Source organism: Sturnus vulgaris, chromosome 12 (assembly GCF_052056855.1).
Source record: "Sturnus vulgaris isolate bStuVul1 chromosome 12, bStuVul1.hap1, whole genome shotgun sequence".
NCBI lineage: Eukaryota > Metazoa > Chordata > Aves > Passeriformes > Sturnidae > Sturnus > Sturnus vulgaris.
In genome coordinates, this window is record NC_142254.1 from 14,825,127 (window position 1) to 14,851,738 (window position 26,612).

The window sequence follows — 26,612 nt, forward strand, 5'->3', positions numbered from 1 at the left end:
CTGCAGATCAGATACCACTTCAGTGCTTGAAACAAAGTCAAAATCCACTCCACTCAACATTTCAATAATTAAATCTATTAACAAAAAAAATATTTCTAATCATTAAAGCTTTTCTGTCATAGAATCATTAAGGTTGGAAAACACCTTGAAGATTATCAAGCCCAACCATTAACCCAGGACTGCTGTGTCCACCACTAAACCATTTCCCCAAGTCTCACATCCACAGGCCTTTTGAACACTTCCAGGGATGGTAATTCCACCACTGCCCTGGACAGCCTCTTCCAGAGCCTGACCACGCCTTCAGTGAAGAACATTTTCCTAATACTCAATCTAAACCTCCTCTGGCAAAACTTGATGCCATTTCCTCTTCCCCTGTCTACTGCTTTATAAAGAATATAATGTAATATATAAATAAAATTAATTTGTCACAACCTGCCTTAAATGACTTTTTCTTAGGTGATGAAATGTACCTTGGCAATGAATGGCAAGAAAAAAACAGGTGCTTGTTAGAACAGAAGAGGGACAAATTTTGATCACAGACTCATTAAAGTGTTTGTTTATAAAAAAGGTGAACAAAATAGCAAAAATCCTTTTCAAATTAATCAGGCAAACCACAATAAAGGTTCAGTTGTAACTGAACACACTGGTGTGTGTTGCAGATGGACCACTGAGGAGCTCAGCCTTCATGGTATTGACAACAACAGAACCAAAAAGCTGAATCTGCCCTGCCATGGGGGAATATAATCACATTGTAAGCCTACAGATTCCCAACAGACTTTGGATAAGGTACTTCATTTGTTAAATAACAGCAAGGGGAATCAACTGGCAGGATTTAATCTTCATTGGCATAACCTCAGCTGATCCCAGGTGGTACCAGAAGTCAACTGGCAACACACACATCACCCTCTCTTCACACTCAGCATCTCCAGCTGCAGACCTCTGGGCTCTCTCTTCACTCATGGACAGATCCAAATGAAACCCAGGCAACAACAGGTTTTGCCTCCACTCTTCCAAGCTTGCTTTGAAAAGCTTTTAAATTACTCCCTTTTAAAGTTTTTTAATGACTCCGTTTCAGCTCTTCATTCAGCTAAAATCACAAACTCATCATTACCTGTCCACACTCCATCAACCCCCAATTCCTTCTTTCCTCCTCCCAGGAGCCACAGCTCACCCCCTTCTGTTTCCTTCACAGAGGACTCATTTTCCACTTCCAAACAATCCTAATGGGACATCCAAGCTAATGATACATCTATTAAATTCACCAACTTTAACTCCAAGTGAAGTTAAATGCAGGTGACAATACGCTCTCTGTGCAGTAACTTTTTAAGAACTCTTCACTACCATCTTCATTTCTGTTAGTGGCAATTGAAATTACTTAAGATACCGACCCTGAAAGAGCTTTTGTCCCCCTCAGATGGAGAAAACACATCCACACAACTCCAATCTCATGGCTTTTCCTGGGTATTTCTTCCCCTCTTACCCTGAAACCTTTTACCTTTTTGAATATGGTCCCTCACAGAAATACAATCAAGCCAGCACCTCCATCCTCTTTTTTACCTAAGTCCAAAGAAATGCAAGAGATACTCGAATGAAAAGTATTTGAGAACTGGCACAACAGTACTTGGAAATACATCTTCAGGACATGCAGGAGAGCATAATTTTCTCTTCCAGGTGTAAGTAATTGCAGAAACCTGGAATTTGAGGCAACCCAGGAACTATTTTGCTGTCCAGATGCATTCAAACTTCAGATAAATGAGATTCTAGTGAGTGAAATGAGCCTCTAAACACCAGGAACAGTATTACTTAAATCTTTTTAAGTCTTATTAAAATATGGCAAACATGATGATTTGGAATTTGAAGAAATCTATGAAGTCTGAGGGCCTAGGAACTGTGATACATAACCAGCCTAAACCTTGGGAGGCCCATCCAGTTTAATGAATCCCAAAGAAGAATAAACTCCAAACAAAAGCACATTGGATTTCTCATTATTCCAATTACTCTAGTTTCACCACAAATGTTGAATGTGGAGTACCTACAATTAGATTTTTCTTCTGGTCAGCAAACACAAATCAGTTTATTGATCTGTTTACACAGCTGGAGGTTTGATTTGCTGCACCACACACATCTTTCCCATTTCACTGAAGCTTTTTTTTAGTAATACATAAGGCTACATTCTACCAATGCAATTTGCAACCCCAGTCCCTGGAGAAATGCATCCACTCTCCAGAAAACTTGCATCAGTTGACAAAACAGCAGGTTTAACTTAGCAAAATCCTATTTACCCTCCAAATTAATACTGCAAGGCAGCAGCAGAGGGTTGTGTAGGAGCTGAGGAAGATGGACACTGGTGTGTTTGGAGGGGACATGAGTGCAGGACATGAAGTGTGCTCACATGACAGGACTGAAGCAATCCAGAGGAAATTCTGCCCATCTGCTTCCTTGAGGATAGACAGAGAATGGATTGGCAAGAAAATGTTCCCATCCAGTGGCCATGAAATATTGGATCAACTAAACTCTATCAGACAGCCTTGCCTTTAAATCTCAGTGCTGCAATGACAAATCCTGCTCTTTTGTGGCACAAAAATGAACAGAAGTCACCAGTACTTTCATTTCTGTTTCTCTAGAAAGTAATTTCAAATGTGATGAAGATTGAGCACAACTTCTGCTCCCTTTGTTAGACCGTGTTCCTTCAGAAAGATAAAGTTCTGGTGTATTTCTGCAGAGAAGCACAGAAGGGTTTGTGTTGACAGGGACCTTAAAACTCATCTAGTCCAAATCCCCTGCCATGGACAGGGACACCTTTCACTAGCCCAGGTTGCTCCAACCTGGCCTGAACACTTCCAGGGATGGGGCAGCCACAACTTCTCTGAGCAACCTGTGCCAAGGCCTCAGTACCCACACATACCTTAAAAAAAATGTGGAATAGCCATATTTTGAGCTGAACCTCAGCAGCACCAGTTCAATGGTACAACAGAGACCTCCTACACGTCACCAGTTTTTCTAACAGCTGCAATCATGTCCTCTGAGATATCTGGTACAGTGTCTGCTTCAAAAACATCATTTCTCATGAGATAAACCCTGGATAGATTGATTTATTACAGGAGACTATTGGCCTCATGTTGGATGTTGGAGGGAGGACTAAATATCCTCTGGAAAGCAATGTCTGTAACTCTAGAATTTAACACAGTGACTAAAAACATGATCCACCACAATTTAAAAGCAAAAACAAAAAAATGAGGGGAGCAGAAGAGCTTCACAGGGATCTTCTAGTTATGTGTGCAAATAAAAGAAGGTACAATAATCGGACTTCAAGCTCTGCTTTTAGTCTCAACAGCACCCACTGAAGGAAGGATACATACTAATTTCCTGATTCCTACCTAAGTTACATGCTGTTTGCAGGAGAAGAAAGACAATGTTTATGAGGAAGGTGAGGGAAACGCCTGGATCTCCCTTGCCAGTCACGCTTTACAAAAACATGAAACACAAAGCATGTTATCACAGCTGCAAAAAATCACTCTTAGGCCAAAAACACTGTATCCCAGTCCCACTGATTCCTAGGATGAGTCTGAGTGCTGCAGAAGCCTCAAAGCACCAAAGAGACTGAGGAGCCCTAGAGCAGCACATGGCTTCCTGCACGGTTCTCCGACAGAAAACCTTCAGACATCTACATGGAAGCTTCACAAGATAAAACATTTATTGGGAATAAGCCTGCCCCAACAAATAGACTGGGTTTAATGTACCCACTTGGTCAGAGGGAACTGCCTTCACATCGTGCCCTTATCAGCATTAGCAGCAATGCTCCACATCACAGGAGATGAACACATTTCAGTTGTCATTCCCATGTGATGCTGCATTCCCCATCGTGCTGGCACAGATAGCTTGGTTTGTGCAAACAAAGTGAGCCAAATCGGAGAGTTTCTGTAAATTTTTCAGCTGGGGTTTTCAGCCCAGCCATTCCTTGGCATGACTCATCAGATGGCTGCAGAAGTAGCTACATCAACCCAAGACAGGGACTGGAAGGAGTCCAGAATTAGCAGCACTTTAACCAAATATGAAACCCATCCCACAGCCTGTGTTCCAGCCCCAATGACAATGGGAGAGACTCCCATGGTGGAGACACTTTGCTCTGGTCCCTCAGGAATGCCAGCTGCTGCTTCTGAGTGTACACTAGCATTCCCTACAAAAGCATCTCCTGGACTTCTAAGCTGCATAAAACAAAAGAGCTTCACTCATCTGCAACTCCAGCCCTGCTAGATAACAAACTCAGGGGAAAGCAGCTTCCTTTACAATGCCTTGAAGAGCTCTCAAGTGTGTGTTGTTTTATTCAGACTCAGGCTCCGAGGCTGGAGGAGTAGAAGAAAGAGATCCTCCTCTGAGTGTCACTTAGGCTGGGCGATTGTGTGATTAAATCCCTTCACCACCTCTGCTTGTTATTCACATCAGCATAAAAGCTATTGAGGCTCTGGCCACGCTGGCATGTGGGGAACAAACAACGGGCTGTTCTCTGGTTTAAACAACCAACCCACCCCTCTCCCCTGCAGCTGATGTGAACCCGCAAAGAGCTCCCAACACGTGTTGGAAACAAAGCCCTGACCTGTGTGACTGCTGCACATCTCCTCACTCCACCGATGGACCTGAGCAGGGGTGGGAGCCAATGCTCCGGAGGCAGAGCAGCTTTCTTTTGATCTGCTGATCAAAATGAGCAGATTTTGGATACCAGAGCTGAGTCCCTGAATTTTACTCTGCCTGCCATGGGAGCTGCTATGAAGTGGTCACCAAAGCCTGCACTGCAAACAAGTTAATGACTTAGATTTATTTTCTTTTCACAAAAATGACTCAATCTAACATATATGCATGATGTTGAAGGCAGGGCATATCTGTCCAGCTTCTGTCATTTTCCAGAATAGCTGCACCTTAAAATTCTGATGTTTCTGGAGGCAGACAAGTGACATGCTGTTAGTTTAGAGAAGGAAATGAACTGGACTTGATGCCCTAAGAGGTCTTTTCCAGCCAGATGATTCTAAGTGGTCCCCAAGAACTCTCTTCATTGCATTACCCATTTATGCATGATGCAGCCGTTTTGTCTAATTTAGGAGATCCCCACATGACATCAGAAAGCAGAAAGTGTCAACTCCAAAGCAGCAGGCTGGGGACAGCAACTGTGACACATGACATGGCAAACCAGCCTAGGACTGTGCTGGGGCTCCAATAACTACAGGTTTGCACCATCCCAGGCATCGTTCAGCAAACTACTGCGACGAGGTGATCAAAACCAACTGGTTCAAAAGAACTGGAACAAAAAGCTTCCAGTGAAAAGATGAAATGTGCTAAAGACTGCACAGGGCAGATTCCCAGGCATTCAGCATTAATTTGTTGATGTGGGGAGGAGGAATAAAGGAAGGATGAAAGAGGAAAATACAACAGCCCTTTAATAATCCAGAGCATTATAAGTATGCGCAGCCATCTGGTGCTGTGAACTTCTATAACCCAGCTTTTCGAATGGAAATAGCCAGCCCATTTTCCCTGGACAGGCACTGAGTATTCAGCTGGAATCATGCACTAAAATTACAGCAGCTACAAAAACAATAAACACAAGGCTTTTCTCTCCAGCCAGGGGCAGCTCTTCTAAGTGCAATGCTTAGGGAATAGCTGTTAAAATGGGGTAATACCACATTTCAGCTTGGATCACTTTACGTCTCTTAAAAATGTGTCAGCAAGTTACAGCTGCACACTGAGGAGTTTAATCACTACCTTGACTGAAAAATTGTCTATTAAGGAAGATCAGGGTTAAGAGACCTGGACTTGGAAGGATGCAGGTGTAAAGATGAGATTACCAAGTATACAGTGCTGGAGATTGCCATGAAGATGGAAAGAGTCAGAAATTTCCAAAGGTATTGCTACAACACCAGCTCACAGCAGTATTTGCAGTAACTAAACTGGAAAATACCTTCCCCAGACTGCTCCTAACATCTGGGTATCCTCACATCTTCAGTGCTTTTATTCTCAAAAAACTCAAATCTGAGCTCAATGATGTTCTCTCACTCTGAACTATTAAAGAGAGTATTGAACTGGAGCTGAAGTCAATACATGTTTCTACATACAAATTCAGAGTAAGAGTTTAATTAAGAAATGGTGGCTCCTGACAGGGAGGAAAGATCTTCCCCAGGGAGGAAGAATATCTTTCATCATGCTGATTAGTGCAGTGGTGGGGGGATGAACAGATAAGCTTATAACTTCCCACATACACACAACCCCCCTCCTGCAAGCTCCAAGCTGTCAGTGCACAAGCCCTGGGCTCTTACGAGGGAATGAACAAGGGGGAGTAAATCCTAAGACAGTCTTAGCTGCCAGTCCAACCCTGCCCTGCTCCCCAGCTGGCACCAGCTCTCCTCTGCTGCTTTGGACAGCTCCTCTAACCTCCTCAGCACACAGAGGAACCACAGAAACATGAAATATCCTGAGCTGGAAGGGACCCACAAGGATCAAGATTAGGACTTGTGCTGCAAACACCTGTAATGTCCAAGCCCCAGCTGCCCCACTGGCTGGCTTGACTCTTCTTTCTTCCTTATAGCCACTCTTTCAGCTTTAACCAGAATCCAACCCTGTCATAGTTTCAGAGGAGGTGAAATGATGCCTCTTTCATCTGAGCATTTCCTGAAAGCCCAGGTTTAGTGCTTCCCATGTCAGGCCAGCGTGGTCCAATGCCATCCCTGGTTTTCTCTCAGAAAGCACTGTTCTGTGTAGGCAAGGTAGATATAACTCATTTCAAAGTAAAAAAAAAAAACATCAGAGGACACTCTAAGCAGGCTTGCTAGGTTTACCACAGTTCAGTCCCGGATCACTGGTTTATAATTGTCTTTCCTGGCATTATTTGGGACATTTTTGTTAGAATTCAGAGCAGGATAACTATTCTAGATCTCATTCCAACATATTTCTCTGTATTTTCTTCACAGATTTCTTTCAGCATCCCAGCTATTCAGTGATGGAGACAGAGATCCTGCTGAAAAACAAAGTATGTCATTGACACTGCACCAAACTGCACGTACACAAGAAGGAAAAAGGACAAACTAAAAATCCCTAATGTAACACATTCCTAATTCTGCAGCTATAATCTTACACCAACGTGATCTTTTTCCCTGTTAAATTCCTACCCTGCTCTTACCTACATTGTTGGGGTATTTCTCTTTCCAAAAGAGGATTAAAATATTTCAGTTTGCTATGAGGAATCATACTACCTACTGTTGAGCCTGGCCATTCCCAGGTTCAAAAAGACTGGAGAAGATCCAGGTAAGAGCTGCCAAGATAGCCAGGGGTCCTTGACACATGGCCTTCAAGAAGGGGTGAAAGGAGCTGGGCTTGCTCAGCCTGACAAAGTGAAGTCTAAGGGCAATCTAATAGCACACATACTACATTTTACAAGTAGTTACAAGGATTACAGAGCCACACAACAGGTCTAAACAAGGGGCAACAGGGAGAAGAAGCTGTGCCTTGGAAGGTCTGTATCAGGAAATACCAGGGGAAGGGTGGTGCAGCCCTGGAAAAGGTCACTGAGGAGGTGGAGGATCTTCACCCCTGAAGCCCTTCAAGACTCAGGAAGACAAAGTCACAGCCAACATGACCTAATGCTACCAACACTTCTGACTCAAGATGAATGGGATTAGAGCTCTTCAAAGGTCTCTTGTAACCAAGGTTTCTATTACTCAAGTGCTTCTCTCCTCCCTGCCCCCAGCCTGCACTGTCATATCCCCTCCAGAGCAGCAGCACATCCCTCCTCCCAACACATATCCCTGCCCAGGCTCCATCCCACATGATTAACAGGGTCAAGTGTGGCATGAACGCTTCAGAAATAAACATGTGCCGATCAGCTTTAGGTAAATTTGGACTGATATTCAATTACCTTTTCTGTGGGAAGGATGTGCTTTAGTTCTCTCTCCTGCTGAGCCACTGACTTTATAAAATTCATAGCAACTTTGAGTCCTTCACATTGCTCAAACTGGGTTGACACTGAACTTAGAATTTAAATAGTTAATTCCAGAAGACTGAAAGACAGCACAGCTCCATAAACTTTGCTTCCTTGGGAAATCAGGGCAAAGGCAGGGCTGCAACAGACACCCAAGGATCATCCAATCCATCCCATGGTCCCCCAAGGATCCACCACAGATGCATCACTCCTGACAGATGACTGCCTCACTTGTTCTGCAAGACAGCTTCAGAAATCCTCTGGGTAAACATTTTTTGGAGTGGGAGACACCAGTGTTGTAAAAAGTTCAGTGTGACTCTAAGTGCCATTTGAGGCTCTTGTCTGACATAATCTGGAAAAGAGATTATTCTTCTTCCTCTTTGAAGCAGCACTTTACATATTTGCAAACTGCTATGACAACACACTCCCTGGGCCAAACAGCCAAAAATGTTTTAGTCTTCCGGAGACAGTGGTTTTTTGACTCACAATTGTTTTTGTTGATCTTCTGTCAAGTCTCTCTGCTTGGCCTGCAGTGTTTTTGAAGTCTGCTGCCCAGAAGTGTCAGAGCTTCAGCTTGGCATCTGCAGCAGCCACTACACACAGCAGGATCACAGCACATGCTGCCTTTCTGCTCATACACCTCAGTACATTCACCTTTTCCCACAAGTATGATACTGCTCTCACATAATAGTTTATGATTCATAGACAGATCCCTTGCTGAGAAGCCAACACTTCCTAATTTTCTGTTCTTCACCTATTTTTGTGCACTAACTTACTCTTACTTAAAAAAACCAAACTACACCTGCTACTGAATTGCTCAAATTTGACAGGGCTATGTGGAACTCAATGCCTTTTGCAGCCCTTCCAATTCAACGTCATCTGCAAATATAATGAACATAATACTTGCACTTCCCTCACCTGGGTTGGTCAAAAAAACCCCAAATACCTCTCACAGACCCCAAACGGACCTTCAGCCATTTCTAGAGTACCACCATCACTACCATGTTCCTCTTTGTTGATGAGCCACCAGTAAGCAAATGTCACTTTTAACTCAACAAGTTTGGGGAAATACAAGATTTGGTCCCCAGGCTCTCCCTGCTTCACAGTTCATTTCCAAAAAGGAAGTTTTCAGAGACCATGGAACACTTCCATGAAATAGCTGAAGATCTCTCCAATGTCAGATCCATCCTTGCCAAGCTCTAGTGCCAAACACTGGAGGTATGGGAACTCTACAACTTTGGAAGAGGACTTTGCCATGAAATTATTTTACATTCTCAGCCAAGTGTCAAGTTTCCATTAGTTTTGCAATATCGGCCTCTCAAACAAAACAGTAGCTGAAGAATGCCACCAAGAATTCCTGAAGCTTATAAAGCTAAAAGCAAATGAAAAAAATATGAAGGACTAAGTGTAGAGAGGTAAGAAACTGTAACCCAGGTACTCCTATCAGCACTGATAAAACAGTATATAAAGTCTTCTGAGTCATCCCAGCTGTAATGAGAAACCTTTCTCACATGCGAGCCACATTTCTCAAAATGATCAAACTATTAAAAAGTTTCTTAGAAATTACTCTTCAGACACAGACAAAGGTAGGAAACACACAAATACTTTTATCAGAAAGCTCAATTCTACCTTTTGTGATATATAAAACCAGACTCTTTGGTTAATCACTTGAAGCACCTGAAGCACTGCAGCACTGGATGTGTAGGGAGTACCATGATTATGGAAGTCCATGACCTATAGACACACAGCCAGGCACGGCTCCACACCAGCACTTTGGGGAACCCTGCAGGAACAGCAGGGATCTCTTTTCAGCCACCTCCAGAACGTTCTGCCTCTCCTTGACTTGTGTGAACGGCTCTCACGTCACCAATCAACACTAATCTGGTGCATTAGCAAAAGCTCAGTTTTCAGGAAAATCCATAAAAACATCCATTTGAAATAACAAAGGTATTGGAAAACATGCCTGGTTTTTCTACCTTGTCACTCACTTGGGGCAGCAGGAGGGCAAAGCAGGGGGGTGGTGAGACCAGAGACAGGAGGAGCAGCTCATGCCCCAAACCAGGGAACTCAGATGCACCACTGTCAGTTTGAGCCACCCTTCCCAGCTCCAAACAACTAATCCAGTTCCCTCTGTCTACAGCCTCAACTCTGCAATTGCAATCTTGTCAGATTTAGGAATTTCAGGGATTAGGTAAAGACACTGCCAAGAAAACCTCTGGACTTAGGAAGCACCTTTTCAGCCCTCTGGCTCAACATGAACATAAATTCCCCAAAACAGTTTTCACAGTTGAAAAGAGATTTCAACTATGTGATATTGAAACCTTGACTTTCTATCTATGCCAAGCATGCTGCTTAACTCCCCCTTCATCACATCCTAGGGCAGGAACACACTGCAAATGCTAAGAAAGTCCCAAATTCCTGTCAGAGGAAATCGGAAACACCTTTCAATAGATTGTACCAAATATATCAGGTTGAATTGCTTCTCTCTAAGGTAGGGTCAATTACAGGCCATAAAGTGATTTGCAGCAAGGTACATGTTCACAGCCCTTCCCCATAGAGATCAGTTTTGATTAAACAAAAGAGGCTTTTAATCTGCAGCAGGGGCAGCAGCTGGAACCACAGCCAGGTGCCAGCTCTGCAAAACCTCAAAGCCTCAGCCTGAGGCTCAGAACAGAGTTAGGAAGATGGAAGTTAGGAACTTTCTCCAAAGTGCAACACTTTTACAGCTCCACCCTGAAAGTTCATTTTAAAACTGTTTTATAGGTGCCAGCCAGTCCTCCCTATGCCCCCTGTTGCAATGCTGTCCTAGTGTTGTACTTCCATACAATCATCTGGGCCCTTAGGCCCTCAGCAGAGCAGGTCCAGGAAATCCAGCTGAAGCAGTGCAAGATGTTATCCCAATCCACTCACCCCACAGGCTGTGATAAACTCCCACGTGTGCCACAGCAGTGAGAGAACCAGACAAGTGCTCACACCCTGCTCAAGGGCTGCACCTGGCTCAAGCCCACCAGGAGCAGCTGGACTTCCAACACAGACTCCAACCCCAGGGTAACCATTTCCACGGGAGGGGAGGAGGGGACAGCTGCCGTGTTTAGGGACAGGTTTCCTGCAGGTCACAGCTCTTCCCACTGCAGAATTAACACATATTCTCACTCTCTGAACCTTGGTCCTAGGTCAATGAGTGTGCAATAGCATGTCTTGCCTCAAAATACACCTCCACTAAGGTATCAGAAAAAAACAACACATCTGAGCCACAGCTGGAAAACCAAGGACTCAATCAGCCAGGGGTAAAAGAGGAAGTGGCCTAGGCTATTCCTATGTAACAGAGTCAAAGACATCAATGGTAGTTGATCGTTCAAATCCTTTCTGTTAATTATGTGTATTCTGTACAAAGGAAGCTTAATATTCTTTTTCTACCCTACCAATGTCCCTTTATCCCTACATCTCTAATTCTGCAGAAATACTATTCCACCATTAACAGGATTTTATAGGGCCCCTAGATGAAGGAATGAAAATATATGTCAAACCACAGCACTGTTATAAATCCCTTCCCCCCCAGATGTGACTCTTGCCTTCCTCCATCCTTATATTACGTGCCATATATTGTGCACCACTTCCCCGAACCCAGTCTTTCACCCCAAAAATCTTAACCAAAATGCTCAGCTGCTGTCCCTCACTCTGCCTTGAGCCTGCAGGTATTACAGGTATGGACAGCAGCCCTAAGGATAAAGGGCTGAGAATGAAACCATTAGGAAAAAACCCACATTCCTCTTCCCCATGGAGATTCCTTCTCTGCTTTCTTTATTTCTAGAAGCTTTGAGGCTTAGACAGAGTTTCCACCCTGTCCTGATGACATGCACAATTCTGTGAGATATAAACTGTTAACACTGGGTGTTGTAGACTGCAGCAGTATGGAAATGGCAGATGTAGGCAGAGAAAGATCACCCCTCTCCTCGCTTACCCTGCCCGAGCTTTGGGGGTTCTCTTCACTGTTGTGCTGCAACACAAGCTGAAGTACATAGTAAAAAGGCAAAAGGAGTGATTTTGAAAAAGGTCCTTGTGACATCAATTCTGTTGGAAGAAACAACCTTCAAAAAGAATCTTAAGATGCAGCCAGAGCAAGGGGGACTTGATTTTCAAATGCATGCATTGGTTTCAAAGCCTTTTCACTGGAAAAGGTGTTTCTTTACCTGTAAACAAAGTGTTTACCAATGCAGCATGCTGAGTTTTTTCAGGAGCATGGTCACTGCTACATGCAGGAGGACGGAGGATTTTCCACGTTTTAACTGAGGATATCACACTTCCAAATAAGTCCCGTCCTGCAGAGGGAGAGATCTGGACAAACACTTCAGCTCTTGGAGATGGAGCCACACAAACACACCTATCCTCACACCCACTGATCTGGTGCATTAAAAGAAAAGAAAGAGCAGAAGCCAAGAGAAGTCCATTTATTGGGCTGGCCTCAGTGTTCTGTGCCTGGCTTGGAGAGGAGCTTTCATCCTGTTCAAGTGCTCCAGCTCTTCAAAGGAGAGCAGAGTGCCCTTTTCAGCAGAGCTCTGTGACTGCAGCTCGCCAACACTCTCGTTGTTCTACTTCAAAATCACCGCTTTCACACAGCCATGTGAAATGCAAAAGCACATTCCTCTGTGAATTGATGGGTTTTTATTTTTTCCAGGCAAAGGGCTCAACAATTTATATAAAAAACAATTCTTGCCTACACGGGAAAAAAAGCCAGCTCTAGTTTTTAGGAAAAAAATATGCCTGCATTACTCTAAGAACAGGACTATTGTAAAACATTTCTACCATCTAATGTGGCTCACAGGAAAAAATAGCAGCTGCTCTAAGCAAAAAGCTCTTTCTTCCCCCAAGAAGGCTAAAACATGGTCCCAGAGACCTGTATGCTTATGCCAATAAGTACTGCAAATGTGTTTTAAAATCTTGCCTTCAGCTGCCCCGTCCCTGTTTGCTTTGTTACACTATATTCAACAGCTTGGGCCATTCAAACTCCAGGGAAAAGAACGGAAAATTGGCCACCCTGCTGCTTTGAAATCTCTCCTCTCTTCTGGCACAGACATCAGAGGCCAAGGTGATGACTGCCCTGCAAAAGCATCTAATGAGCCTAAAGACCATCTTGGCACAGCCATGGAGGGCAACACCACGTGTCAGTGTGGCCTTCTGGGGACCCCACAAGGGAGGGATCCTGCTGCATCCAGACCCTCCCAGGCACTGAGCCAAGGGAGAACTTCCAGAACGGTCAGGTGGCTTTGTACTGAGCTCCTCTGAGAGCAGAGAACAGCCCCACACTTTGCAAAGGTAAATCTTCAATAAAGGGGTCACCTATCAGCTTTTCTGGCCTCTTGTACATATGGGACTTTATCTCCTGTGTTAAAAAAACATAGAGGATCAAGGGAGCATTAGAGCAGTGGTGCCTCTCTGTTCTTGGTTATATTTTAAACTAGCTTTGAATGTTTTCCCAAACTCCAGTCCAAATTCAGGGAAGCCAGTCTGCCTTATTGCCCAACTTAAACAGGAGATGTACTACAAGAAGATCACCAGAGTTTTCTTTCCTTCAGGGCAGTTGCTACCCTTTAACCAATTTAATTAGCACAGAACATATTACACAAAAATTAATGATATGTAACATTAAAAGTATGAACTGCAGGAAAAAACCTGGACAGTTTTCTGGGGCAAACTAAGCATAAAAAAAAAAGTGATTGTACTTCTATCATCAAAACACTGATTTAAAAAAAAAAAATTATATAGGCATATGTAATTCATTTTAAGTGACCAAAAGCACAAACATGCAGGACTCACTCTAGGACTGGCAGCCAGCCAGGCCTGCCACAGCATCAATGCAAAACTTACTACACTGCAAAACTTATGTACAAAGCCTCATCCAAGTTTCAGAATGCTTGTCCTATACTGACTGAATTCTCCTGAAAGTTATAAGGATTATGGAGACATTTTCTCTGATATGCAAGTATAATTTTTTTTCCACTTATAGGAGACCAGTTTCTACAGTAAAATACAAGCATACAGAACACAAAGTTGAGTTGCCACTATACATTTCCATCTGCAACTTTTAGAGGAAGCAGGTTACTGAGAATAATTACAGTTTCTTTTTGTTGCTTGTGCCTGTTTTAGATTAAGTTTGTCATTTGATAGGAAATCCAACCACAGTCATCATAATTCACAATACAATGACTGATCAGTCCCTCTGGGGCGGGATGGGCGATTCAGCAACCAGCTCCCAAGTGAGTCACAAGCAGTCTGGGTTCAAGCTCTACCACGTTCTCTCTCAAAACATTGAATAAATGCAGGAAATTAATACTAAAATTTGACAAGCCTGTCACCTGTCTCCTCCACTATGTGTCACAAGGGATTTGAGGGATTACAAATCCTCCACAGTCTTTTAACCAGCCCCCACAATGAGGATAATGACAAGGATACTTTGGAAACGCTCTGCAGACGTGCTTGGGTAAGGATGCATCAGCTGCCTTGGAATGGCTTTATTTTTATCTTGCTTTTTGCCAGGTAGCACAGGTAGTTTGTTTGCTAATGCACTGCCTCCACTCTTAATGCTTCCTGCTTCTGCTATCAGCTGCAGACAGGAAAAACTGCTCAGGGAGAAAGTGGTTTATCTTTTTACTCATACAGACTGAGTTCGTTGTTATGGGAACACCATTCATGCTACTCATCCAGAGTAACTTGGTTTTCCTGTAACTAAGGGCATTCTTCCAGCCTGAATCTATCCATACAGGATCTGCAGAGTTTACTCAACATCTGCATTTAACTTGGTGCTTTAAACTCCAAGTTAGGGCAGAAGATCATTAAGATTTTGAATATTCAAGGAGAGAAAAGTAAAGTGCAATGCACATACAATTTGCAAGTCAGGCTTCTCCTCTGACCTTTGGTCATTTTCTCCATCAATGTGCCTTCCATGAATTCATCCAGTTGCTCTTCAGGTAAACTTCCAAGGTCCCCAGCTCTCCTTTTCACCCTCTGAATAATCTGTGTATCATCAGAGACTGTGCAGGTTTGTTAGGGAACCTTCTCCTGCTGGCTTTTAGGCAGAAGGGCACAGATTCTTCAATCTTCACTGTTTTGGTGCTTCCCTGTGGAACTGACCATGTATTTCACATCTGTGCTTATCAGCAAACTGCTGATGCATGCTAAGGCCATTATCACAATACAGCTGCAAAGTTCCTTCAAGAGATTTTGCTGAGGATTTTGCTGAAAAACATTGGAAAATCTAAGCCACACAAAACCAGATCATCTCTCCACAGGTTGCTAAGTCCCTTGCAGAGCTCCTACAGACTTGCAATGCCCAACTTCCTTCATATATCAAGCATGTCTCTCCTATGAATGCATCCACTAGCATCATTCATTAGAACAAGGTTTTTTGCTTATTTGATTAAGACATGCTCCCACAGCAGCACACACCAACCTCACCCACTGTGAGCATACCACAAAAACCTGATTCCGTTCTATGAATAGGAGAACAGCCCATGAGAGAAATGGTTTGCCCAGATCAGATATCAAAATCAGAACAATCCATACACCTTAGCTAAGTTTCCCAATTTAACCACAGCATACATTATCTTCCACTTATTCCATCAAGTTTCCCAGGTGTGTAAAGCAACATAAAAGTACTGGTATTCAACAGAAGGAGAAGCTTTGAAACAGAACCAGAGCAAACCTGTCCTAGCAGGATAATGATGGTCCAATCTTCAATTCTGCACTTTCAAATTCAAAAGAAACTAAAAATGGAATTCCAGCTTTATTCCTCTCCTCAGTCAACTTTCTATGCTATAAAGAGATCCCAAAAATCAGTTTTAATTCCAAGATTTCAATTAAAAATTAAATTAAATAATTATGTCCAAACATTCTTTTAAGTAAGTTCGAACAAAACAAGTGAAAAAGAATGATTCTGCAGCAGTCTACATTCAATGCAGTGTCAATAGCTCACCTAACCCTTACTCAGGATACTCAAGAAAAAAAGCACACCCAATTACAAAACCAGCTGTCCTTCCTCATCCTAGCCATTACTCGAAGCAGTTCAAAAAGTATAGAATGAGATACAAGAGATAATCAGAGCAGTGATGTCAGCAGTACCTGAATAACCTATTGTGGGAGACCTCTCCTACTGATCTGCTAATGGCCTCTTCAAAAGGACCTCACACTCCAGGAACAGGAGCCAGGGTAAGAGGGTCCCAGTCAGAAAGCAATTACAGGAGCTGGACTTGAGATCACTTGTTTTTCCAAGAAAATGGAGCTGCTTCTCAGGTCAGCGTGCATCTTGGCTTTTGTTCCTCTTTCAATACAGCTTTGTCCTCTGTGACCAGGTTTTGGGGTCAGACTTTTCAAAAAGCAGGACTCAGCACCGAGACTCAGGGCACTGCTGCTGCCATGGTGCAGCTTGAAGACAGCTCCCTCCTTCCCCATGGAACTTGTCTGAGCCACACAGCTCAAGCTGTCAGCTCTGGGCATTGCAGTTCACAGGCTTTTTTCAACATTTCCTCTTCTGTTTCAGATCCTCAGCTTTCAGATTACAGAGAAGAAAAGCAGTTGTTCCCATGAAACCTCTGCTCCCGCATCCATCCAAGACAGATGCTTTCAGCAATGCACTCGAGTATTCTGCCCACTCCTACTCCAAAGAAACCAGGACTCAGAGCTCCTGCCATTCCCATTAGTCTGACAAACTTATCAATACCCTCATTTCTGACATCTTCCCACTTCTTCCAGAGTAACACAGAAAAAGAAGAGCCATTGTCTGTGAACATCAAAATCTCGGTAGCATTTAAAAACCCAGAAGATGGCTTTAAGAGTGCTGGCAAGGTTGTGGGAAACACAGCAGACACCTTTAAACCTCTGGCTCACTTTGTTTTCTCCTAGAATTTATTCACAAAACGAGCAACCTCTTTACTGCATCTCCTGCCAATACCTGCCTACAGTCAAGCACTGTGCAATTTAGGGGCATAGGCTTAATTACACTGGTAAATTAAAGCATCCATTTTCCCTGGCTCTAGAGGAACAAATCATCCAGGCAACAGATACAGGCTGCTAGCTGACACATATTTGCTTTCCAAGCAGTAAAGGATCGACAGCTTTCCAAAACAACCACTCATGTCACACACAGTATCCATAACAGCTTCCTAAAGTGTGTAATTTGTGATGGCATAACGAGTAAAATGCCTCAGGCTTGTGCATTGACACTTTCGAAATGAGAGTTTAATGCTTTCTCTGTGGCACATGTGCTACCTCTGCACGTACAACCAACAAGTCTCCAGTGGCCTAATTGCAATTCACAAAATTTCTCAAAACCAGTCCATTCCAGCACAAGGACCAGTGAACATCAGAGTAAATTACCCCAGGGAACCTTCAAAACACTCAAATCACTCTCTCCAGATTGCCTGTGGCTGCACTGAGTTTGATCAGACCCCCTTCAAATGTTAATTCTTTTGGAGGAAGGGCCCTAGTCTGTTCACTCATTCTTTAATCAGAAGCCAGGCCATACCTTTGGTTATTCACACTGTCTTTCTACACATGCTTTTGAGCTCTGCATTTTTATCCAGAGAACACAGACCTGCACACAATAATCAAGGGCATAGCATGGCAAGGACATGACAATAGCAACACTAATTCCTAATATCAACAGGGTTTTGAAGTGTGAAGTTGTTATTTAGAAGTGTTTAACTTCAAATTGTTTCTTCTGAAGAGCAAGAAGCACCTTCAGGCCCCACTAAGGCCTAAAAATTATTAATATTTTTAAATGCCTAAAAAGATTACCATCACCAGGTAGATCTCCAGTCACATACCCAAGACTCTTCTTTCCATGCTCATTTATGAAAACTATCTTTCAATCTTTCATTTTCTCACATACCAAGCTCAGGAAGAAATGCAGATCAATTTTTTAAATAATCCCATCTCCAGATGGAAGAAGCAAGTGCCCCTAGCCTGCCATAACCTCGTCTTTCAGCAAAGGTATTTTCCATATTACACTTGGATTTGTGTCAGAAATCAGACCAGTGATACCCGTGCCACATTTCAAACACCCCAGCACAAGTTTCACCTGCAAAACCTGTAACAGCAGCTTACCACAGTCAAGGTCCCCCCAGTTAGAAACCCCCAAGCATCCCAGCTCTGTTCTACAGCAAGTTTCCTCTTTCTGTGCACATATTTTTTTAAAAGAGCTTGCAATACTGCACTGGGAGAATAAAGAAAATGGGAAAGGATTTTAAAAGCCAGAATCAAGAAATTTTTTTACCCTAGCAATGTAACCACCCACATGATAGCCAGCTTTTGGTCATCACAAAGTCACAGCTAGGGAGAGCTTCTTGTTTGACTTCCCCTCATCACACTCACCTCTCCTGAGTAGCTGTACTTTCCCTTCAGGATCTGCCGGTACAGGCGGGTGCGGTTGTCGTCCTCAAAGGGCATCGTGCCGCTGAGGAGAATGTAGGAGATCACCCCCAGCGCCCACATGTCCACAGAGTTCGTGTAGGGCTTCCTGACCAGGATCTCGGGAGCAATGTACTCCGGGGTCCCACACGTGGTTTTCATCAGGCAGTCGTCCCCTTTCTTCCGCGCGCTCGCCAGCCCGAAGTCCGTGATCATGATCTTGGAGTCTGTTCCCGGGTGGTAATACAGCAGGTTCTCCGGCTTCAAGTCCCGGTGGGTGATGCCCAGCGTGTGCAGGTACCTCACCCCATCCAGCACCATCTGCAGCACGCGCGTGGCGTCCCTCTCGGTGAAGGAGCCCTTGGCGATGATGCGGTCGAAGAGCTCCCCGCCGGTGGCCAGCTCCATGACCATGTACACGCGGTCCTGGGTCTCGAACACCTCGATGAGCTGGATGATGTTGGTGTGGCGCACGCGCCGCAGGACGCTCAGCTCCGACTCGCACACCTCCCGGCCCTCCCGGTACTTGGTCTCGATCATCTTGATGGCGTAGGGCTGCTTGGTGGCCTTGTGCTCCACCCGCACCACGCGGCTGAAGCTGCCCCTCCCGATCAGCGCTTTGATGTCGTACTTGGCCGTCACTCGCGGGTCGAACTTGGCGCGGTACTTGGCCACTTTGTTCTTGCGGGGCTCGGGCTGGTGGGCGGGCAGGGGATTCCCGGGATAGGGGTTGGAGTGATGGGGAGGGGAGGGAGAGCCAGCTTTGATGACAGCCCCGCAGTCATCTTTGATGAAATGCTTGTATATGTCACTGTGGCCTGTGTAAGGTTCGACTTTTTTAACCAGGTCTAGCTGCACATCTTTGGGGGGCTCGGGAAGCACTTTGCTTGTCCCACAGCCCATCACTGACTGGTGTTAATTCCCTATCAAGGCATGTTCCCAGGGGAGCATCAGCAGCAACCACATCTGGGGTGATTCCCACATTTGAATCTTAAAAAAAAACAATGAGGAGAAACAAATAAAGAGGAATCAAGGTAGTAAAGATTCATACGGAGGGAAAACTCAAAACAATAGGGTCATGCTATCACAGCCCGAGGATATGGGATTTTCACTTCTCTCTACTACAGAACATGCACAATACTCTGCTGCTTTCATCACAAGTGAGTGAAGGCAGTACCTACAAACAGCCAGTCATGGTCAGAACAGGAGTGTCCATGGAAATCACACAGTGTCTCTCTTTATTAGGGATCATTTGTTTTCTGCTCCCTGCTGAGTACTGAATCAGCCACAAAGCAGTTGAGGCTGCATAAGACTTCTGGAGGTCTTTTTGTCCATACACAATTGCTTAGTAAAAATCAAATAAAGGAAAAAGTCAAGCATTTTCTTCAGTTTTGTTAGATCTGCTCAACTTCCTCAGTCAGCAGCCAATCCAAACCCTACAGTTCTGAGTTTGCTCACCAGAAGGTCCACAGAGTACCTCAGCAACTTGTTCATTTAACATATTTTCCCAAGATTTTCTTTATACTGAATTTGTACACTGTCTTAAACCTCTCACTACTTTGCTGCTGAGGATCAGTGGAATAGAAGAGGCATGGAATATGGAGCCAGAGGCACACTGGTTTTAAGGTGCATTTTAGCAATGAACCTGCTGCAGCCCCTGCTAAAAGGGAGATGTTGACTTGCCCAGAGCAGCTTTTAGTCAGCAAGTCCCTCATCCTCCAACCCTGAGAAATCAAGGTGGGCTTTCACATCTTTCAACAACCTCAATGTTGCTTTATTTTACATCTTTAGGCACCAAGTGGCACTTCTGGCTTTCCATACAGAGCTCCCTATAAGCAGCTGTTCCACACTAGGAGCTCTTGCTCATCACACTGTATGCCAACAAGCCCAAACCAGCTGCACCTGATCAAGTCTTTATGTGCTGATTAAAACAATATGACTGGTCAGGAGATGGGGAAGCCACCTGTGGCTCTGGCAGTCACTGGGCAGTTTCACATTTGCCCTTTTTGACTCAGAGTCCATCAACACGTGCCTGAGCCTTCACAGGAGGAGACAGAAAACCACTAGCCTTGAGAATGTGATTTTAGGTCTTACCATCACCAGGTGTATCTCCACTCACACACCACCTCTCCAAGAAACTGCTCAGCATGAATAGCAGAAAATGAATCTCAGCTGATCCTCCATTGGGAGAAGCAAGTGGAGAAATAAGAAATGCTTTAAAGGGACACCTGGAAGAAGTTCAGACTCTTCATCCAACCTGGAAAGGAAACCAGGCTTTAGTAAAGATTCAGTTTTATAATTGAACATCATCAAAGTAACTTTTCAAGGGAGAAGTTCCCTCCTGGCAACACCCTGAAGTCAAACAATCCAGCCATGCCTGCAGTAGGGTTCAGGCAGTAGAAATAAAAAACTTCACAGAAAACTTAGCTGACTTTCACCAAGCACTGCCCTGGAGGTGGGGCTTCATTCAGACTAAAGCACCATGATAAAAAATTCAGAGCTCTGGCTAGTCCTGAATAATGGCTCCCATGGACAGTTTTCCCAGCATAATTGAACCTTAAAGCATATTAAGTCAACAGAGAAATGGAATGAGAGTATCCATAAACAAAATTATTACAGTTCAACACGGAGAGAAGGTTTACATGTTGTGTAAAATATCCCATCTATAAATAAAACCAAACAAAAGGATCAAACACTTGAAAATATTATCTATATTTGGCATATTTCACTAATAGCATTAACTGAGATCTAGCAGCAACTCCAGAACGTCAGTGGTTCCTCCTTGTACACTTCAGCGTTCCAGTGAATGCTACAGAATCCCAGAGCTGCACACCAGAGTCAGCAACAAAATGTTTAACTCCACATTAGTGCAGGACATGCTCCTGTGCAGTAATCACCAAGAACGTGGGGAAAGGAATTAAGATAAATTACGAGCATTAGAAGCTCTCCCAGCGGGAAATCACATACTTGACAGGTAACAAATTATCTGCGTGGCAAACGAGCTGAGCTACAGCTAGAAGTGATGGGAAGGAACATGAGATTTATGCTTCTCCCCTCGGAGATTCAGTTCCTCGCCTGCCGTCTCAGTAACACATCTCAAATGTGCCTCTCACTGCCTGACATAAACCTGACATAACCTGGCATTTCCATTGCGAGCTTCTGGTGGATTTCGGAGGAGAAACCCGGGGCTGGGGCTGCTGCAGCACCGCAGGCAACTGTGCCGGAGCCAGGGGCTGGCCAGAATCAGCCAAACCAACCGGGATTCCCAAGACTGGGGAAAGGGGACCCAGGGCCGGGCCGGTGCCGGGAGCTCGTCCCGCAGTATGTTCGGCTCCAGGCCTGGGAAGCACCGGGCCCGCCCCACGAGGGGACACTCCGGGAGCGGGCAGGGCTCCCTCCCCGGCCCGCCCGTCCCCGCGGCCCAGCGCCCCGGGCAGTTGCAGGGCTGAGGCGCCGGAGCACCGCCGCGCCCGCGCCTCCCGGGCCGCACCATCGCCGCTCCCGGGAGGAGGGAGGGAGGGGAAGGGAGGGGAGCCGGTGCCGGTGCCGGGCCAGGCGGTCCCGGGGGTGCCGATCCCGGACTCACCTCGGCCCGCTCCGGCCGCGGCGCGGCACCGCCTCCTGACGTCATCACCGCGCGCCTGGGACGCCCGAGGGGCGGGGACACTGCGCGCTGCGATTGGCGGAGAGGGCGGGGGGCGGGGCCGAGGCGCGGGGAGGGCGGGGGCGCTTTACCGCCCCCTGCCGGAGCCCACGGGAGCGCCCGCCCGGGACCGGCCCAGAGCCCGGGACCGGCCCAGAGCCCGGGACCGGCCCAGAGCCCGGGGCCGGCCCAGAGCCCGGGACCGGCCCGGGACTGCCCGCGGCTCCGGGAGCGTGAGGGGCTCCGGGGCCTCAGAGCATCCCCCGGGGCCCTCAGCCCCGCCTGGGACCCCTCAGAGCTCTGGGTGTGAAAAACGAGATTTGGGATTTGGAATTTTAAAAACTTTAATGAGGGATAAAGCAAGCACAAAAAATTAACCAGCGCTGGGGTGCCCTTGGCATTTGGCCAAAAAGCACCCGGGTAAATTCGGACAGTGTGATCTATATATTGTTACATTAGTGAGGTGCGTGCATGTTCATGTGCTTCATGCGTTATTCAGACATTCTTGTGAGTTTTTGATGTTTCAGGAACTCTTTGGTTTGTTTTCTTTACACTTTTAACTTTCATGCATGACTTTCTAGTTTCTCCATCCTGTGGTTCCACTTCCTCCAATAGGTGTTAACAAATTCTTCTACGGTTCTTCTCTGGTGCTCTGTGTTATGTGTTGAAGACATCAGTCAGCCAATGTGGGAACCAACAAAATTGTCTCCCACCATTCCTTCAGCTCACATTGTGTGTTTTGCTAAGGCCTATGATATAATACATTTATCACACCACTATTTCTATAAACTATATAGTACATACTTAAACTAATAGATGATGTTATACTAACGAACAGCTAAATAGAGTTATGAATTGTACTATATCTGAATATTTATGGTCATACAAAAGCTAATACATAAGTGTGAAAGACAATATTACGTTGTAGTTTTTAACATGGGGCCCCTCAGCCCCACGGGCCCCTGGAACTCCTCACCCCATGGACTCCAGGGCTCCTCTCACCACTCTGGCCCTGTTGTTACCCACAAAATCAGGTTTGTTCCTTGGTGTGCACCGAGCTGATAATGACACACTTCAGAGAGACAGTGATTGTTTATTTCAGAGCTGCTCCAGCCTGGGTGCTCAGTGTTATTCCACAAATCCAGCACACCCCACTGGACTTTCTGTGCTATTATTTATGCAGAGAAGTTCAGGGTTAGTCATTTCCCAAGCACAGTTCCACTATTAAGATTGGTTAATAATTTCCATAGAAATCACAGAACTCCAGCTAACTTCTCATGCTCACGGGAAGGGTCTTCACCTTGACAGGTTTTTGACCTGCAGCATGATTTTTAGTGCTACAATGAAGATAGCTCAGCTCTAGGATACACGGACATGGAGTATTTTGCCAAGCTAGCAATGTTTACATAGGCAAACATCAACATCTTACTTTATTACATCCCTAAATCTTGTTAATTCCAAGATATGCTTGAATGAGGGAGCTGGCTGCTGCCTGTTCCACTGATTAAGTATCCTTTTTTGCTGATTAGGCTTGAAAGTGTACAGAGGTCTTACATCAAAGAACATCCTGCCTTGAGATAATATGGACAAATTCTACATTTTGCAACTCAGCCCCGTGGGCTGAGCCGGTGGCCAGGCCGGTGGTCCCTGGCAGGGACAATGTTCTTGATCCCCATGCTCCTGCCTCGGAAGAGTGGCCACAGTGCCTCCTCCTCTTTGGAGCCAAATCCAGCTCTGACAGCTCTCCAGCAGCGCCTTGGAGCCCGCAGCCTGTGGATCAGCTCCGAGGGCTCCCCACTGGGCTGCGGGACTCTGGAAAAACATTCCCTTTGCAAGAGAATTGCCCGGAAGCATTGGTCCTTTTCCTTGGCAGGGAAAACCCTGTCCCTGTGGGATAGCTCTTGCTATTCTGCACAGCAGAATAACGAGGCACATTCCTTTCTCCTTTCTTTGCCCCAGCTACTAAGTGCCACAAAACCCGCAAAGTTTGCTTGGTAACTGCCTGTGGACTTTCTTCCTCATATCCTTTCCTCATCCTCAAACAAAACACTCTACATCCTGGCCCTGGATGACCTGAAAGCAGGGAGAGGAGGGATGACACCTTGCAGGGATGCTGACGGCACTCCTTTCCCTTGGGGACATGTAAGTGCAATGCTGTTGGGCTTGTTTTCCAGCCTGGCTCTCACGTCATTCCCGAGGCGGTTCAGGTGGAGCAGGACTGTTTTCACACTCCTACCATGCTTTTAAAAATAGCCGTGTTTATTTGAATGCTCCTGGGATCTTTGGCTGTTTTAAAATGATTATTAAGTTATAATGTAGTAAAAGTTGTACCTGCTGATGCACATTATTGTCATTCTTCTCTGTGTAATTCCCAACAAAGCATGGAAATGTGTGAGGGTTGAGAAGGGGCTGCCTGGGCTGGAATCTACAGATCAGGTGAGTTGTGCAGTTCTCTGCAAAGGAAACTTCCCAGTTGCTGTTTTCCCACACAGTAATGGTGATGCAGGTAGGTTTTTAGCCCTCTAATCTCCCATCTTTCTGGAGATGTTTCCACAGCCACACATCCCCTGCACTGTACCTGAGAGGTGGCTTAACATGTGTCTGATATGTGAAACCTTGCAAGTGTCTCTGTTTAAGCTGAGCCTATTATTTTAGGCTGTTTCTCAAGGTCATTCCAGCTTGGTTCCACCAGCATGTTCATCTCTGTCATCCCGGCTGATGGGTGTAGAACTGCTTCACCTTGGCCAGGGATGCTCACACAGGGTAAGTGCTCTGCAAGGATGCGTTTCCCTCAAGGGATGCATCTTCCATTAGTCATTTCCTCACAGCTTTGTTTCCTGACCAGCCTCATGGGAACACTAAATGAGGCAATTCCAAGTCTATCATCACTTGAAAATGTCAAAGAGCCAACAGGTATCGAACCCTTGGGTCAGAACCGTGGACTTTTTCTGAGAACTTCAGTCAGAGCAGCTCTTGTATTATTTATGCTGTGGTGGTGCTCTGAGACCCACCGGAGCCAAGAGAACTTCACACCAGACATCCACACAAAGCCAACATCCGCCTGGCAAAACACCCAGGGATGAGGCAGGGAGCTGTCTGCTCATCCATGTGATTCCACTCCCTGCCAGGTCAGGCACCCCGTCTGACTTTGGGGTCATTCTCTGTAGATTCCTGATGCCTGTTATTCCATCTAGAGCCTTTCCTGCAGCAGGAAGTTTTCTGACTGGGATAAGCGCCTTGCTGCTGGGGCCACCAGCCGTGAAGCTCTGAGCACTGAGAGGCTCTGCAGCCGCTCATCCTGCCAGGCTCTGGGTACCTGGGCTCCCACTAGCACTGCTCCAGCCAAAAACTATTGGGGATTTTTCTCCCTCCTCCAAGAGGGAACTGGTAACAGGTTTCTGACACACTCACAAAGCAGTGTTGTTCTTGGGCAGGGTCTATCAGTGGGTTTTCCTGCCAAACGAGCTGTTGTCTCCTTGTTGTTTCTTTTTTTGCCTCCTCCCTTCCAAGATGCTGCTCTCCCTGGAGAGGAGCCTCCCCCTGCTTTTCCATGCTGACCCATTCAGAAATCCCATGCCAGCTGATGCCCAAGATCTACAGCCTGCCTCCAGCCTCATGGGAAGGATTCAGCACTTGAGGCTGTGAAGAATCACAGAATCCTGGAATGGTTTGTGTTGGAAGGGACCTTTAAAGGTCATCCAGTTCCAAATCGCTTACCATGGGCAGGGACACCTCCCACCAGACCATGTTGCTCAGACCCTCCATCCTTGAACACTTCCAGGGATGGGACAGGCACCACTCCCCTGGTCCTGCAGCCTGGCTGCTCCCTCCTGACAGCCTTCACCCGTCTGCAAGGATGGGTTCCCTTAGAGTTTTGTATCTCCTGTCAGTGGCTTCTTCAAGGCTTCTCCCGTGGAAGCTGCTAAAGGCAGGCTGGGACCAGCAGGGCAATGCTGGGTACGCACAGGTGGAAGATCCTCTCTGCCTGGAGATGCAGAGATGCTCTGGAGCTGGCTCCAGCACCAGCATAAACCCTGCTTGGAGCAGGAACTTCAGAGCTCCCTTTGCATCCCACACCTGCCTGTGGTGCTGCCAGCTGACTCCAGAGTCTCATTGGGGTGCAACAAGCTGTAATTCCCTGTGGAATGATGGGAATGGCTGGAAGTACCTCCAGCATCCCCCAGCACCACAAAGCTGCCTGGAACATTGCTGCATATCCTGAGTGTGGGGCAATTTGGGGATCCCAGGGTTTTCTGCTGTGCTAGGCCACAGAAAGCCAGGAGAATGGGACCCCTCATCTGCCATCAAATGGATGGAGTGAAGCAGGAAATCTGGATTTCCTCGGAGCTGCATCCCTGCCCTGTGTGGCAGCGAGCCCGAGCCTCAGTGGCCATTCCAGGCCAGAGCTCAAGGTTGTCCCAGCAAGGCTGAGCAGAGGTCGTAACGGGAGGATGTTCAATTAAAGCTGCTTAAAAAAGAAATCCAACTTTCCATATGCCTCTCTGGAGAATAAAACAGCCCCAAAGCTGAGCACAGATGGGGTGCCAGGCTGAACACAGCCCCCATGGCAGAGGTGACTCCAGCTCAGCTGTTCCCACTGCCTCTGAT

At 45.8% G+C, this 26,612-nt stretch overlaps 1 protein-coding gene across 1 annotated transcript in view; it reads right to left on the reverse strand.

Moving 5' to 3' along the window:
* Positions 1–21,997, reverse strand: part of PSKH1 (protein serine kinase H1) — a 31,072-nt gene extending 9,075 nt beyond the window's left edge. Inside the window, exons 1-3 of the mRNA XM_014880749.2 lie at positions 21,948–21,997; positions 20,456–20,618; positions 18,326–19,351 (exon numbers count right to left, since the gene is read on the reverse strand). Coding sequence (XP_014736235.1) covers positions 18,326–19,264 — 939 coding nt within the window. The 5' untranslated portion in view covers positions 19,265–19,351; positions 20,456–20,618; positions 21,948–21,997. The remainder of the gene's footprint in view (positions 1–18,325; positions 19,352–20,455; positions 20,619–21,947) is intronic.
* Positions 21,998–26,612: the final 4,615 nt, after the last annotated feature.